This window comes from Lingula anatina, chromosome 6, assembly GCF_051362555.1.
Source record: "Lingula anatina isolate TDL-2025a chromosome 6, LinAna3.0, whole genome shotgun sequence".
Taxonomy (NCBI): domain Eukaryota; kingdom Metazoa; phylum Brachiopoda; class Lingulata; order Lingulida; family Lingulidae; genus Lingula; species Lingula anatina.
In genome coordinates this window covers 9568207-9582235 of record NC_141772.1, presented here as the reverse complement: position 1 = coordinate 9582235, position 14029 = coordinate 9568207, and the positions used below count along the sequence as shown (strand labels likewise).

Sequence of the window (14029 nt, the reverse complement as noted above, 5' to 3'; positions counted from 1 at the left end):
ACATATTATGCATATTAAAACATGTTCCATAAAGCTCTTCTGAAAGAGAACAGTCAAGTAATTTGTTATTGACACTTTGTAAAGTAACTTCCAAAAATCCAATATTTTTTTTCAAAAACTGTATTTGTTGACATTTTGTTCTTAAAAAATGGATTTCTCACATTTAGAGATTACAACTAAGCAAATGGCTTGCACAAAGTATAGCTGCTCCAGTTAACAAATAATTTCTTTATCAAATATTTGCTTAATCCTCCAGATTTATTACTTTTTCAATGATCTCCAGCCTCTCTTCATTCTCATACAGGTTAGGAATGTCTGCAGTGTTCAGAATCATATTCACATCTTCCAGGAAAGAGATGTCCTAAAATGGCATCAAAGAACAATCAACAGAATTCAACAGAATTTTATCTTGCGACACATATCAATTGCAAATACAAATGTCCAGAATAATTGATAAGGACCAAAGCTCAGAAGTTAATGAAAGAAAAACATCCAATCTCAGTTTGTTTTATTCTGATTTATCCATTTTACTCCAACTTTACAGCTATAATTCCATCAAAAATTTTTAAAAATTGAAAATCAGAGATTAATATCACATCACTTCTCCCTTGCAGTACCTTGATTTGGTGATCTCCAAAAAGGAAGACGATCCCAATCCCTTCCACGCCAGCTTTGGTCATCAGTTTACGCACGTCTTCTCGCCACTCATTGACAGTGTAGTTCTTAGAGATCTCAATCTGGAACAGCTCGTAGTCTGCCATGAAGGAGGAGAGTTTCGTAGCACTGGCGCGTCCACTGCCTCCAATACCTGGAGACAAGACAAAAGACTTATGTACATATGACAATGTATGCTTATTTTAAAGCATGTAAATTGTTAATGCAGACTAAATTTGTCTTTACTAAATCTAATTATTTTAAAAACTCTTGTTGCATAAAAGCTTGTAGTTGACAAACAAAAAAGTCTAGTTCTGCTATTTCATGCAGCTAAATAGCTCATTTCTAAATACAAGAAATATCGATAAAAGTGCCAATAGTACATGTATTTACTCATTGTATTGGTCGGCTGTTCAATTACAAAACAACTATTTAACAATACTATCTTAAAATGTTCTAATCTTTAACAACAACTTCACAGAAGACATCAGATTTATTTCTTATCTCTGACATACCTAAGATCTAATAAACGGATATATATATATTAGATCTTAGGACATACTAAGGTACATGTACAGTTCCTTACCCACTAGCAGGCAGTGTCCATTGGGTTGTTTGAGCACCCTGCTGATCCTGGAGATGTGTTCTATGGCAAATCTGAACATGACCAGGTCCATGGGGGCCTTACTCATCAGGTTGTACTCATCCAGGCATTTCTCTATAGTCTACATAGGCAAAAATAAAAGGTACTTGACATATGTTTATTTTATTGATCACAAAATTTACAGTCAGTGGTGCTAGTAAAAGGTCTCCTTATTGAATGCATTTAAAGTCTGTCTGTAACAATGAAGCAGTGAGCAACACAACACAAATTGCTGTTCTTCCATTTTTGTACAGGGAGAAAAAAAGAAGGAAATAGGACACTGGCCATGCCACATTATATCTGATTCGTCAGACCTCTTCCCTTACTTTCTAACTTCCAAAAGTTAAACATTGAAATGAAAGAAACAATCAATTACTGACCTCTCTGACAGACTCCAGGTCCTGTATTTCAGTATACAACCTCTCATCCTCTTTCTCAGCCATGTAGTCCCCGAACATGAGACTACGGAGGTCGTCGTCACACACCTGTTTTCCTGGCACACACAGGTGACTGAACAGGTTGTTGAACTTTTCCTTGAACTGACTCTCTACTGTGTTCTGTAGAAAACATGACAATTTACATTTACACCCCATTCTCATAGATTAGATCGACCTACATTGGATCGACCTAACTCCCTGGGGGTTCACGCTAAATAGCTGTCAGCCGGGCGGACACGAAAGTTAATTACCCCTTAAAGCTTGTAGTAGGCGGGGACGGACACTTAAGGGGGATTATCTGACAGTAATCTAGTGAGACTCCCCGCAGTGATAGATCGATCTAAAAGTTGTGAGAACAGAGCCTTAGACAAGGTAAATAAACTTAATATTCAAGTTGCTCAATATACTCATATATCACTATATTACATTATGAAAGCAATAAAATAATAATGACTTGTTTTATATAAGTTTTTAAAAGATTTTTTAAAATTGTGTTAAGGAAAGATAGGTGCATCTTTAGATAACACTTTAACCTTGTGCTAATGACTAAGGGTGTATTCTCAGAGATTAAGATCGATCCAGAGATTAAGATTTAGATCGACCTAACTCCCTGGGGGTTCATGCTAAATTGCAGTCAGCCAAGTGCGCACCATAGTTAATTACCCCCTTACAGCTTTCAGTAGGCGGGACAGACGCTTAAGCCGGCTAAGCTGACAGTAATCTAGTGAGACTCCCCACAGGGATAGATCGATCTAAAATCTATGGAAATGGGGTCTAAAAATTAGGAAAGCTTTTTTCCAGGTGTTTTTTTCTAAATAACCCCTACCCTAAAATACAACATAAAAACCCTTTCATCAATGTGAATAAGTTGACATGCATTATTTTTCATTGAAGATAGTCCAGCTTTTTTTTCGGCACGCATTAAAACAGTGGCTGCAATCTACATTACCATACCTTGACCATCTTAAAGAAGACGTCCCTGTCCTCAGTGTCCACCAGGCGGTCATATATCACCCTGTACGCCTCGTGGACCCACAGTCGGGTCAGTTTCTGGGCCCCCTGGGCACCTTCCGGACACTTCTGGGGTTGGAGGAGGAGAATACCCTGGAATTCAGCAAAAAATTGAAATCAACTTTTGTTTCTTTTTAAATTGATCATTTCACATTTGTCTTTCATCAAGAATTTAAATAGAATAATACTTAATTTTAATAACATTCAAATCTTAAAAAATACAGATCATATGATACAAATGTATCAGAAGTAAAAATTACAAAAAAATACTCAAAATAGTAACTTGATTTATTTCCTTCTCATTTTGACCTAGTTATTACTGCCCCGTTGGTTTACCTGTACAACCCTGGCAAAATCCCTGAGGTTGAACAGATAGTGTGACTTAGAGGGTGTGGGCAGGAAGTTGCTGATGGACTGCTTGTAGATGTCCAGGGTGGCTTGGACCATTATCTGAAGGGAGGGGGAGAAATAATGGCATTTTCCAAATGTAACACATACAAAATTTGATGTAGTTTAAGAATCATCTCCTTTTTTCAAGTATCCTATATTCATTCTTTGAGTGAACATTTTCTGTTAATTTATGTGCCATATTAATAATAATAATAATAATAATATATTATTATTATTATTAGACATATTAATATTAACACTCTGTCTTAGGAATAGAAAAAAATACCCAAAGTATAATCATTTTACAAAAAAAAAAAAAAAAAAAAAAAAAAATTTCTGGGTGCATTTACTTTGTAATATAAGAAAATAATAATTTGTTTTCAGCAATTTAAGCTGTACTATTAACATCATTCTTGGTTCCAACTGCTACAACTAAATAAAACTTACCCTTGAAAATCTCCTCAGACTGGTCTCAAATCCTCTGGTAAAATGCCAGTCCAGGATGGGGGCAAATATGTTCATCATGGTTTCGTCATTGAATGACTCAATGCTGATGAGGTTGAAGTGGCGCATGAACCGCGGGGTGATGGTGTTACGACCACCACCAGGGGGACCCATGGCAGCACACATCATGATGTCGACAAGCTCCAGGATGCTTGTGTCTTTTCTGAAAGTTTGAAAAAATGGAATATAGTTAGTGTAGCAGTTATCATCCTGTTCATTATTGTGATAGGAGTTTGAAATCTGGTGGGATATTGCTAAAAACCCAGATACCAGCATTTTTGGATAAACCAAGAGGAAACCCATATTTCCAAAGCAGTGCCATACATACAATGAAGGTCTTTATGCTTCATACTCCAGGTACCTTAAAAGAGCCTTTTTATATTTCATTAATATCAAGCCATGTACAAAACATGATGGTTTTTACTGTCTGTTAGTAGACTTTCAGAAAGACTTTGATTGGGTATGGTGAGTGGATTGATATACATTACTTATATGTATATTAAATTAAAAAAAGAAATACAATGCAATTAAAAATATATTAATCCAATATTTTATAAATTTATAATTTATTCCAATTGGTGAAACCAACACATATCTACACTATATTTTTCATGATTTTCATAATCCTTTACCTGTCAAACCAGTAGCCATGGTCAATCCACTGTCTCAGGATCTCTATAGGAGGCTGGGCACCATACTTCTCCTTGGCTGGCATGTTCAAGTCATCCACAAAAACACACAGTAACTTCCCCACTGCCGGCCCATACTTGCCCTTGCCTCGCCTGAGGAGAGATGGTAACCTCATAATTCTCAATGTTGAAATATTTGCTTTAACTGTTATAAATGTTACAGGCTTTTAGTTGACTCAGTAATTGCTTAGTTACATTTTTACCATTTTCCAACTTACTTTTCAATATCAATTTTTTTTTTTTTTTGTAGTTTCCAATAGAATTTATAAAAATGTAAGAGATGCTAATGTTACGAATAGCCCTTTTATCTTTCCATATATTGAGATATGCATTTAATTTTCAGAAGGACTGCTAATGTTGTTATTATATGTCAAAAAAAGAAAGAAAAAGAAAATGAGTTTTTTTTTTCACATATATAATCATCAAAATGCAACATGACATGAGCATTTCCAAAAAAAAAAAAAATATGGGCAACAATGTACATTGTGTCGCACAGACAACAAAACATAGCAGTTCTCAGACAAGAAAAAGGGTGTGCAAAATAAACCAATCAAAACTCACCTGTCAAGCTTGGAGAAGATGACATCTTGTGTCTGATTGGCCGATGTCTGGGCTGAGAAGACTAGGTTATTGATGATGTATTTGTCCTTGGGTAACTGGAGCAAGAAATTGTTGGTGATGGCACTTTTTCCTGTCCCAGTGGGCCCCACAAATAGCAATGGCTTATTCTGATGAATGAACTTCTGCAGAAAATAGCGCTGCCGCTCTGTGTCCACCGTGTTGATGATCAGCTCATTCACCTAATTTGCCAAAAATGTGGAAAAAGTGAGAGAGGCAACTTCTAATCTGATATTAACAAGCTAAAGCCTGGGGCAGCCTATTTTTCATGGATCTTTGCCTTAACAAAGATTGATATTCTAACCTTTGGCAGTTGAATTTTGAATGGAAATATATATACATATCTGTTTTTGGAAAATTTTCAAAACGGTTCTATACAAAAAAGGGGTATATGTACCAATATGCATCCTGTGCACAAAAATACCGACATCCAATACAACGTCACACCTAACACATTCAGAAAGCACATCTAAGCTGTCACATCCAAGCACAACATCACAATCCAATACACCAATGTCATGAAAATGAATAGCTCAAACAGGCATTTCAATAAAACACCAATGTCATAGTACAAAAGCAATGATGCAACACTGGCACAATAAATCTCCTGTAAAGTACAATCATTATTTGATCATGCATCCATTCCCACTCACTCAACCTTCCAAGTCTTACCATAGTCCTTAGCTTCCAGTCATCCTATGGGTTAATAAAACACAAAACAAAACAGTGAATCAACAAAATTAGTCTACAGAAACAAAATACTCAAACATGGGTGAATTGTAGTTGAGAGTTTGTTTTTCTCTTTTTGTCTTGTTTTCTTGTTTTCTTGTTTTAACTGTAAAGAAATGCCTGGTGGTGCTGTGCTTTTTTTATGTTATAACATTCTATTTTCCAGAATTACAGTTTTTATGATTAATTGACCAACAATGCCACTTAGAGACCAGACAGACAGACCAGAAATTCAAACACCTGAGGCTCTGAAGTGATAATAAAGAGACCCTTAGATATCTGAATGCCTAGTTTACCAGTCCAGTCACCTGAGGACAAGAGCTAATAATATAGTGTTCCCCTGAAAAGATCTTGTGTATGTACACAACAATGTTCCTTGTGGAAATATGTTTGTGTTTGTGAGGAAACCACCTGTTGGAAAGCGCATTGCATTGACAGAGATTTATATACTGTTTATTCAAACTCCACTGCAATTAAGACACCCATGTATGCAAAATATAAAACAACTGGAATCATCTACTACCGCAAGAAATATAATATGTTTACTTTCAAAGTTAAACTCAATTAGTAAAGTTTGAAAAGGAGTTAAAAGTTCCATCTAAATTTCTACAGTGCTTTTCAACATTAAATGATGTATTAACTGAGGAATTGAGCATCTGTACATCATATCTTTCAAAAAAAGGAAATTATTATTAATAATTCTATTTACCTTGATATACTGTGAATTAAAAAACACAGGAAGTATTATGAAAAAGAAACAATGCAAATCATGATATGAATAATTATTAGCTGAGACATTTAAAATTCTAAACTCCAAAATTAATAGAAAAAGCAACCAATAATCATTTAACTACAAAAAGTCAATTATCAATGAAAATATATTTGTAAAATCTAATTTTGTTAATAATAATAAGCAGCTAATTTCTAATAATTAAATGGTCTATGAAACAAATGCATAAGCTTTAAACTTGAGTGGCATCACTTAGCAGTGACATCATATTCAATTGTGACATCACACACATAGGCAGTGACATCACGTTAGTAGTAGTATGACATCATATTAGTAGTGGCATGACATCATAAAATTAGTGGCATCATCTTCTAATGACAACAAAAGATTAATGAATCTGAAAATTAATATCTGATTAGTAAGTCTAGGAAAAGTGATCACATTCCTCCATACAACATCCATACTTCATTCACACAAAAGAGAAAGGGAAAATACACATGCCAATACAAGGTATTTGTCTTATCAGCAGCTTAAATGGTATGCAAGATGCCCACACCATATATCTAGGATGCAAGCATGCAGTATATAATTCCTTCATACCAAGCAATGAGATGGTGTTGCCTTATACAAGGTGTGCATGCAATATACTATAGTACCATGCTACTACAGTGGGAGAGGGGGGAGGGGGAAGGGTAGTAAGAAGGAGGAGGAGGGACGGGGCAGAATCATGCAACAAGAAATTTAAGATCATGTAAATGAAAACTGTGTTGACATTCAAATAATGTCAAATATCCATTATTTACATCATTGGGTATTGTTTTAAGGACAGGTTCACAACATATGTTTGGGTTGTCACACATTGGTTTTAATTTATAAAATTTAATCAAACCATCACTTAATTTTTAGCTGGATATGGATTTCAGGTATTGCAAAAATACAATTAGTTTTATGAACTTACAAATATAAAAAAGCCACTTTGCATTAAGCACAAATCATTACATACTGTGCGCCAAGAAATCAAATAATCTAACAAATTACCCTTGCAAAGCCTCAACAAGAAGCTTCAGTTGCAAAAAATTCCAAATTTGCTAAAAGCCCTGGCAATCTAAACCCATTTTACAGCCCCAGCAGTCTGTGGAAGCAGCAAATATTTCATTTCATTACCTTTTCTGTAATTTGATAAGCCTATAACCTCCTTCATGCAAATGCTCCAATGCCTTTTGCAAATAATCAATGCCTTATGCAAATGCCCCATGCTCTATGCAAATAACCCCATGCCCTATGCAAATGCCAAAATGCCCTATGCAAATGCCCAATGCAAATGCCCAAATGCCCCAACAACTGTAAAAGCAGCCAAAATATCTGAGCAGGTGCCCTTGTCCCACCCCCTTACCTTAGCCTTTTCTGCAATGGCAACATTCTGGATCATAGTGGCCCAACTGTTCCAGGAGCAAATGTGAGTTTTCAGGTACACGTAGTCATACACGGTGTCCCGCTTGGGGAACAGGAGATTTCTGGATACTTTTAACTCTTTGGGTCTGAAAAATAGAATAATTTGAGTTGAGGAGACAAAGTCCTATAGCTGTGTTATGTTTAGGGCACAGATGATTATTGAAATGAATCAATTAAAATATATAATTTGTAATAATATTACAGAAATGATAGCAAAAGTGAGTTAAAAGCGATATTCTTTATTTGAGAAATATCTCTTGAGCTCACCTTGGGTATTTGGCATTCCCTCCTTCCATTTCACAAAGTTCCCTGAAAAACTCATCAAACTTGAGTCTGGACGGACCATCTAAGTTTGCTCCAACTGACCACACGATGGAGAAGAGGAAATGGCAGAAAAGCATATTTGACCTCTCCTCTATCAATTTCTGATCACTGAGAGACTTGTCCTTTCTAGGTGGGAATGCAGCTTCTGCTGGTTCTTCTGAACTTGGGGCAGCAGGGGCGCCATCTTCAGTTGTTTCTTCCTCCTCTTCTTCTATGAAGTCTTCCTCTTCTTCTTCATCTCCAAGTTTTCTAAAATTTGTATAAACAGAATGAAATCATTTCACCTTGCAATTATATAGAGAGCTTGCACTTGTAAGTTTAAAACTTCAATAATGATTGATAACATAAAGTTATATACAACAAGATTTATTGACTCATCTCAATAAATTTAAAATGGATAAGTGTCCTACCTGACATCTTCCATCATGCAACTGTACAATCGTAGCATGCTACTGGTGAGGTGCATCGGGGAGAGCTGGACAAAGTGCTTACAGTGCTTGCTGACAAAACTGAGGCAGGGTGGGAGGAGCCATTCAAATAATAACTGAAAGGGATGAAGGAATTGGTGAGAATGATTTAGATAGTGTTGTACATTCATATTTGAATAATGCAAGACATTTGGTAAAGAAAATAAATAAGTTTTATTTATTTATTTATTTTTATTTTATTTTATTTTTTTTTGTTGTTGTTGTTGATTTGCATACTGTGGTTAAATTGACATGATCTTGGGTGCTAGGTTGTAGTGAGGGTATGTGTTTTATATTTCATGCCATGCCTTTTAATTGTGGTGAATACATTTTTGAAGCAGAGGTGAGATTGCTTTAAACAAACATGGCACTTAATAACAACAATGTGATAAGATCAAATAAAATCTAATTTACAACAAATCAAAGGGACAGATGTCTCATCTTGACACAACTCCCGTTTTGTTTCTACCTTAATGGACTCCTTCTGTTCTTTATTCAGGATGTCCTGTGGCATTTCATACTCCATCCAGGACTTGACCAGAGGGTCGGGACCAAGCTGCATGGGCTCCAGGTAGATCATACCACACCTGGAGGGCAGGTAATATCACAGTTTCACTTAATCTTTTAATTTACCATTCAAAACTGCAAACTCATAACATTGCAAAAAAGTAAGAGGATTGTATTGTTTAATAATTTTCAGTGTGCTTTAATTTGTAGTGCCTGTTTACAAAGAATGTAAAATTATATTCAAGAGAAAAGTCTGCACATTAATGTCTTTGACTTGGACCAGCTGGCACCATGCCTAAAGATGTGACTGCTACGCACAGAATAAAAGGAAAATATGGACAAATTACCTGCTGACAGTGGCAGGTGATGCCTGCTCCAGGTCTTGAGGCTCAAATATCATGTTCTGCTTGTTACTCATCTGGATGATTTCACCACTCATAAGACACAGCTGGAAGGCAAAGGATGACACTGAGATAATTTTCAATATTGTGTTAGGTGAGAAATTATGTGATGAGACAATGTGTTAGGTGTGATAGGTGTGGCAATTTGTTAGATGGTATCACAATAAAAACTAAACTTAACCATATCTCAGGAATAGCTGAAGCATAAGGGGAACAACAGTGAGGTGTTCCAATTTAATACCAAAAATGCACCTAGATCTCATCCAATATCTCTAGCAATTAAGTGTTTATTATAAGTTTAACAACTTCCTCACCAATTTAAAAGTAGAATAATCTTGAAATTTTCTTTAATTTCCTGTTATTTTCACACAGTTATTTAGAATTCTCTTAAAAGTCAATACCACATTTCTACCCCATACCTTCTTGTTGTCATCTAGCACAGTATTCATGTTCTCAATCCACACAGCATCTACTGGTCCATCAAATATAATCCACTTCCTGTCCTCCGTTGTGCTGGACGCATGTTCTCGGAATGTGTTGGCCAGGACACCATCTGACCACTCGTGTGATATGGGGTCAAAGCGGCCGTACAACTGGCCCATGGTGATGGCCTTGGGGTTGATGATTCTGAATGTGACCTTTAATGGAGAAAATGAAAGATTTTGATAATACAGATTAAGAATTATTCATTTTTATTTGTTTTGTAAGAGCCTGCAAAGAATCAAAAACAGCACCTAGTTGTTGATTCTTAATTTATACACATCATTACAAAATAATAACAATAACTGCCAAAAGATGACAGCACTTACTGCATGCTCCTCCATCAGTTTCTTCTTCTCCATGTCTGCCAATGACATACTGATGGCTTTGAAAGCAGACGTCTTTCCACCGATAGGATCGCCTACTATCATAAGGCCGTGACGGACTAGAATCATGTCATAAATCTGGAAATGAATTAATGATGAGTATTATTTAAATGTAAAACTACATTTTTTTGTCTTTTTGCTAATATATGACACTGTTATTGAGCAAAACACAAAAATGCTTGCCTGGTCTATTTATCAGAGACAACAACGGATGTTGACATCAAGTCTTAGGGAAAGCTTTGCTATGAATAAAACAGGAAATAAAAATGCTGCTACCACTAACCAATTGTCCCCATATGTAACATGTCTAAACTTAGGAACAGAGTATCAAATATGACATCATAATGATTTTAAATGCTGCTCACATACATGTAACAATGACATTAAAAATCTGGAAACAATCCTTTTTATTAAAAGATTTATCCTGAAATACTGAATGATGCTTATGAACCTGTATAATTTTCTCCAAGAACCAAGGTGTGGGTTGCATTTTCATCTTCTGGATGTTCTCCACTAGCGCCACCTCTAGGTCAGTATAATCTGGTTTCGGCTGCTTCACCTCTGGGAACAGATCCGAGATGATGCCCTCAAATAGGGGGATGTCATGGGACAAAAACTGAAATAATTACATTTTACATCAATTTTCCATGACAACATTTCATAAATTTTCATTTTTATTTTCTCTAAATTTAAATGCTATTATATAGTTGGATTCAGATGTAAATTAAGAAACAGGGTTGAGTTTCCTAAGTTTCAAAGAGAACAAATCAGATTTATTTTTCAAAAGTGAAAATTATCAAACACAAGCTGAAATATTTTTGTACCCTTAGCTTAGATATATTTTTGTTTACAGGTTATAATTACCACAAACACACACAAATAATGACATCATACTAAAAACGGCCTCAGAAATAAAGAAAATCTATTTCTGCCATGGTTATGCTTACCTTGGGTAAGTTAACATCTATGATAGACTTAAGCAGCAGTTCATCTTCTGGGCTCTCAGGGTATTTAAGCTTGAGGTTCCCTGCCGCAGTGAGAACAGACTTCACAGCACGCATGCCGTAGTCGTAGTGGTGCTGGGAGGACAGCTGCAAGGTAACAATGGATGTGACTGTCACAACCAGGGCAAAATGTTGTATTGCTGAGACTGTTAATCCAGGATTCAATTAACTTGCCTCTGGCCTTCTTGAAATTTCTTTTGTTCCAATTTCAACCTCATTTCAACCTTAAGCATTTCAACATATATAAAAAAAACAACTTTTGAACATAGTGAACATAATCACTATCTTGTATTTCTACTGTGACTAAGATCAGATAAGTCTTATGTGTTACTTTATATCATATCATGGTGTCATGTAGTACTTTACCTGTTCTGAACACAGAGTGTATGTGGCTACAATCTTGGTGGCCAGACTGCGGGCATTAATGAACCCCATGGAGTACAGCGAGATCTCCCCAATCATGGCGTAGTCTGGGACCATCATGGCCACTGTGCGGAACAACACCTAAAATGACAATTTTTCACATATAGTTTAAACAATGTTTTTTTATATATATATCACAGTTGAGAGCTTTTCAATTACCATAGTCAAACCAAAATGAAATGAAAAGCTCAATTTTTGGACTTACAATGTTGGTTAATATATGCATAATTACTTGCACCATGACTAAAAAGACACTGTTTTGTGTTTCATCGTTTCAAGACCTTTTGGCTGTTTACAATATTTCATCTGTTGGTTCACCTGAACAATGAAATAACCAGCACAGGATATTGCACAAAGACAAAAATTTACATATAGATTATCTAGACTGGATATCTAATAATATTACCTTGAGGTTATCAGGGAGCTCGGCCCTGCCAGCATAGCCTGGGTTCATGGTGATGAAGAGAGTACAGGTGGGGTCCAGGGACAGCTCAGTGCCCTCAAAGTTGAAGGTCTTCAGGTGCTCTGCTATGGCACGCTGGATACTCTGGACCTGCTGGGCTATCACAGACAACACCTGCAAGGTCACGGTAATAATTCAGGTGAAGATAAATGATTAACATGTATGTGTGTGTGTGTGGGGGGGGGGGGGGGGGGAGGAAGGGGAGAATTGTTAAACAGGATGATTGCAACTTCTTGTTGATATAAATACTGTAGATTCTCCATTACACAAAAGAAAAAAAATTTCTCCGAGATTTTTTCTATATATATAAATGATAATTCAACCTAAAAAGGTGACAAATTTTGCTTTGCTGTCTATTAAATGTAAACATCAACAGATTTGATCTCCTCATAATCCTTACCTCCAGCTCAATTCTGTTGAACTCATCAAAGCAGGCCCAGGCTCCAGACTGTGCCAGTCCCTTGAAGAACTTACTCATAGCTTTGTAGTCCAAGCCATCAGAGCAATTGAACACAACACACTGAAACAGATGGCACATTGTGTTAGGTGTGAATGTGACACTGTGTTAGGTGTGAATATGAGATTGCCTCAAGTTGTTACACTGGGTTCAGACTTGTGGTCCAAGCCAACAAACTACACTGGTAAGGTTAATATCTGGCTTTGATATATACAGAAAAACAAAGCCAACAGTTAAACATTTTCTTTTACAGACGAAGAACTAAACAAGTTAATTCATTACAATTGGGTTCACTTTCATAAAAATTTGATATCTAAAAATTATTCTTTCTTAGTCTGTTTAACATTACAATTTAAAATGTTAATAAAGACCAAACTGGTACCTGTTTAGCTACAGCCTTGGCCAAATCTTTGGAGGTTTCTGTTTTGCCAGTGCCTGCTGGACCCTCAGGGGCACCACCAAGATTTAGTTTTAAAGCACCCATCAAGGTTCTATAATACCAAGAATAATAGTCATCTTATAGGCATAGTTCAATACACAACTCCATAACAGACAATAATAACAAACAACAGCTACCATACTAGCAACAGTAAAAATACAATAACAATGACAATACAGACACAATAAAAATACAGTAGAAATCTAAAAGAAAACAATTACAATACAAAAACAACACCATTACCTGTAACACCTATCCGTGAGAGGCGTGATCACCAACCTCCCAGTGTTCCCCAGGTACTCGTATACAGTAACAATACAACACAATACAATACTATACTAGGATAATACAGAAACAGCACCTTTACCTGTAACATCTATCCGTGAGAGGCGTGATCACCAGTCTCCCAGTGTTCCCCAGGTACTCGTATACAGTAACAATACAATACAATAATATACAAAGATAATACAGAAACAGCACCATTACCTGTAACACCTATCAGTGAGAGGTGTGATCACCAGCCTCCCAGTGTTCCCCAGATACTCATAGGCATAGTCCACAGCCGTGGTGATCATCTTGACTATCACAATGTCCCCTTCCCAGTAGTACCTCAGCTGGCTGATCCAGTTAAAGTCTGTCAGACTGCTCACCTGGACCTCTTTAAGCTTGGCCACAACATCACGGGCTGGGAACAGGACCAGTTTTGTTAATACTACGCATCTTAATTAAAACTATTTTTTTCTTTGACAGTGACATCTATAAAATCTAATTTGAATTGTTTCATTCAAATAAAGATATTTTAATTATTATTAATACAGTAA

At 36.1% G+C, this 14029-nt stretch overlaps 1 protein-coding gene across 6 annotated transcripts in view; it reads right to left on the bottom strand.

Moving 5' to 3' along the window:
* The window catches only part of LOC106174593 (dynein axonemal heavy chain 3), an 82953-nt gene that overhangs the window by 23279 nt on the left and 45645 nt on the right, over positions 1–14029 (bottom strand). For all 6 annotated transcript variants that reach the window (XM_087015044.1, XM_087015047.1, XM_087015046.1 and 3 more), the window contains exons 29-51: positions 13695–13893; positions 13152–13260; positions 12713–12832; positions 12256–12426; positions 11793–11930; positions 11370–11513; positions 10874–11038; positions 10366–10500; positions 9976–10194; positions 9503–9603; positions 9118–9235; positions 8592–8725; positions 8125–8430; positions 7799–7943; positions 4890–5128; positions 4272–4421; positions 3583–3802; positions 3082–3195; positions 2689–2838; positions 1678–1854; positions 1241–1379; positions 618–808; positions 266–361 (exon numbers count right to left, since the gene is read on the bottom strand). In XM_087015044.1, the coding sequence (XP_086871170.1) occupies positions 266–361; positions 618–808; positions 1241–1379; positions 1678–1854; positions 2689–2838; positions 3082–3195; positions 3583–3802; positions 4272–4421; positions 4890–5128; positions 7799–7943; positions 8125–8430; positions 8592–8725; positions 9118–9235; positions 9503–9603; positions 9976–10194; positions 10366–10500; positions 10874–11038; positions 11370–11513; positions 11793–11930; positions 12256–12426; positions 12713–12832; positions 13152–13260; positions 13695–13893 (3680 nt within the window). The remainder of the gene's footprint in view (positions 1–265; positions 362–617; positions 809–1240; positions 1380–1677; positions 1855–2688; positions 2839–3081; positions 3196–3582; positions 3803–4271; positions 4422–4889; positions 5129–7798; positions 7944–8124; positions 8431–8591; positions 8726–9117; positions 9236–9502; positions 9604–9975; positions 10195–10365; positions 10501–10873; positions 11039–11369; positions 11514–11792; positions 11931–12255; positions 12427–12712; positions 12833–13151; positions 13261–13694; positions 13894–14029) is intronic.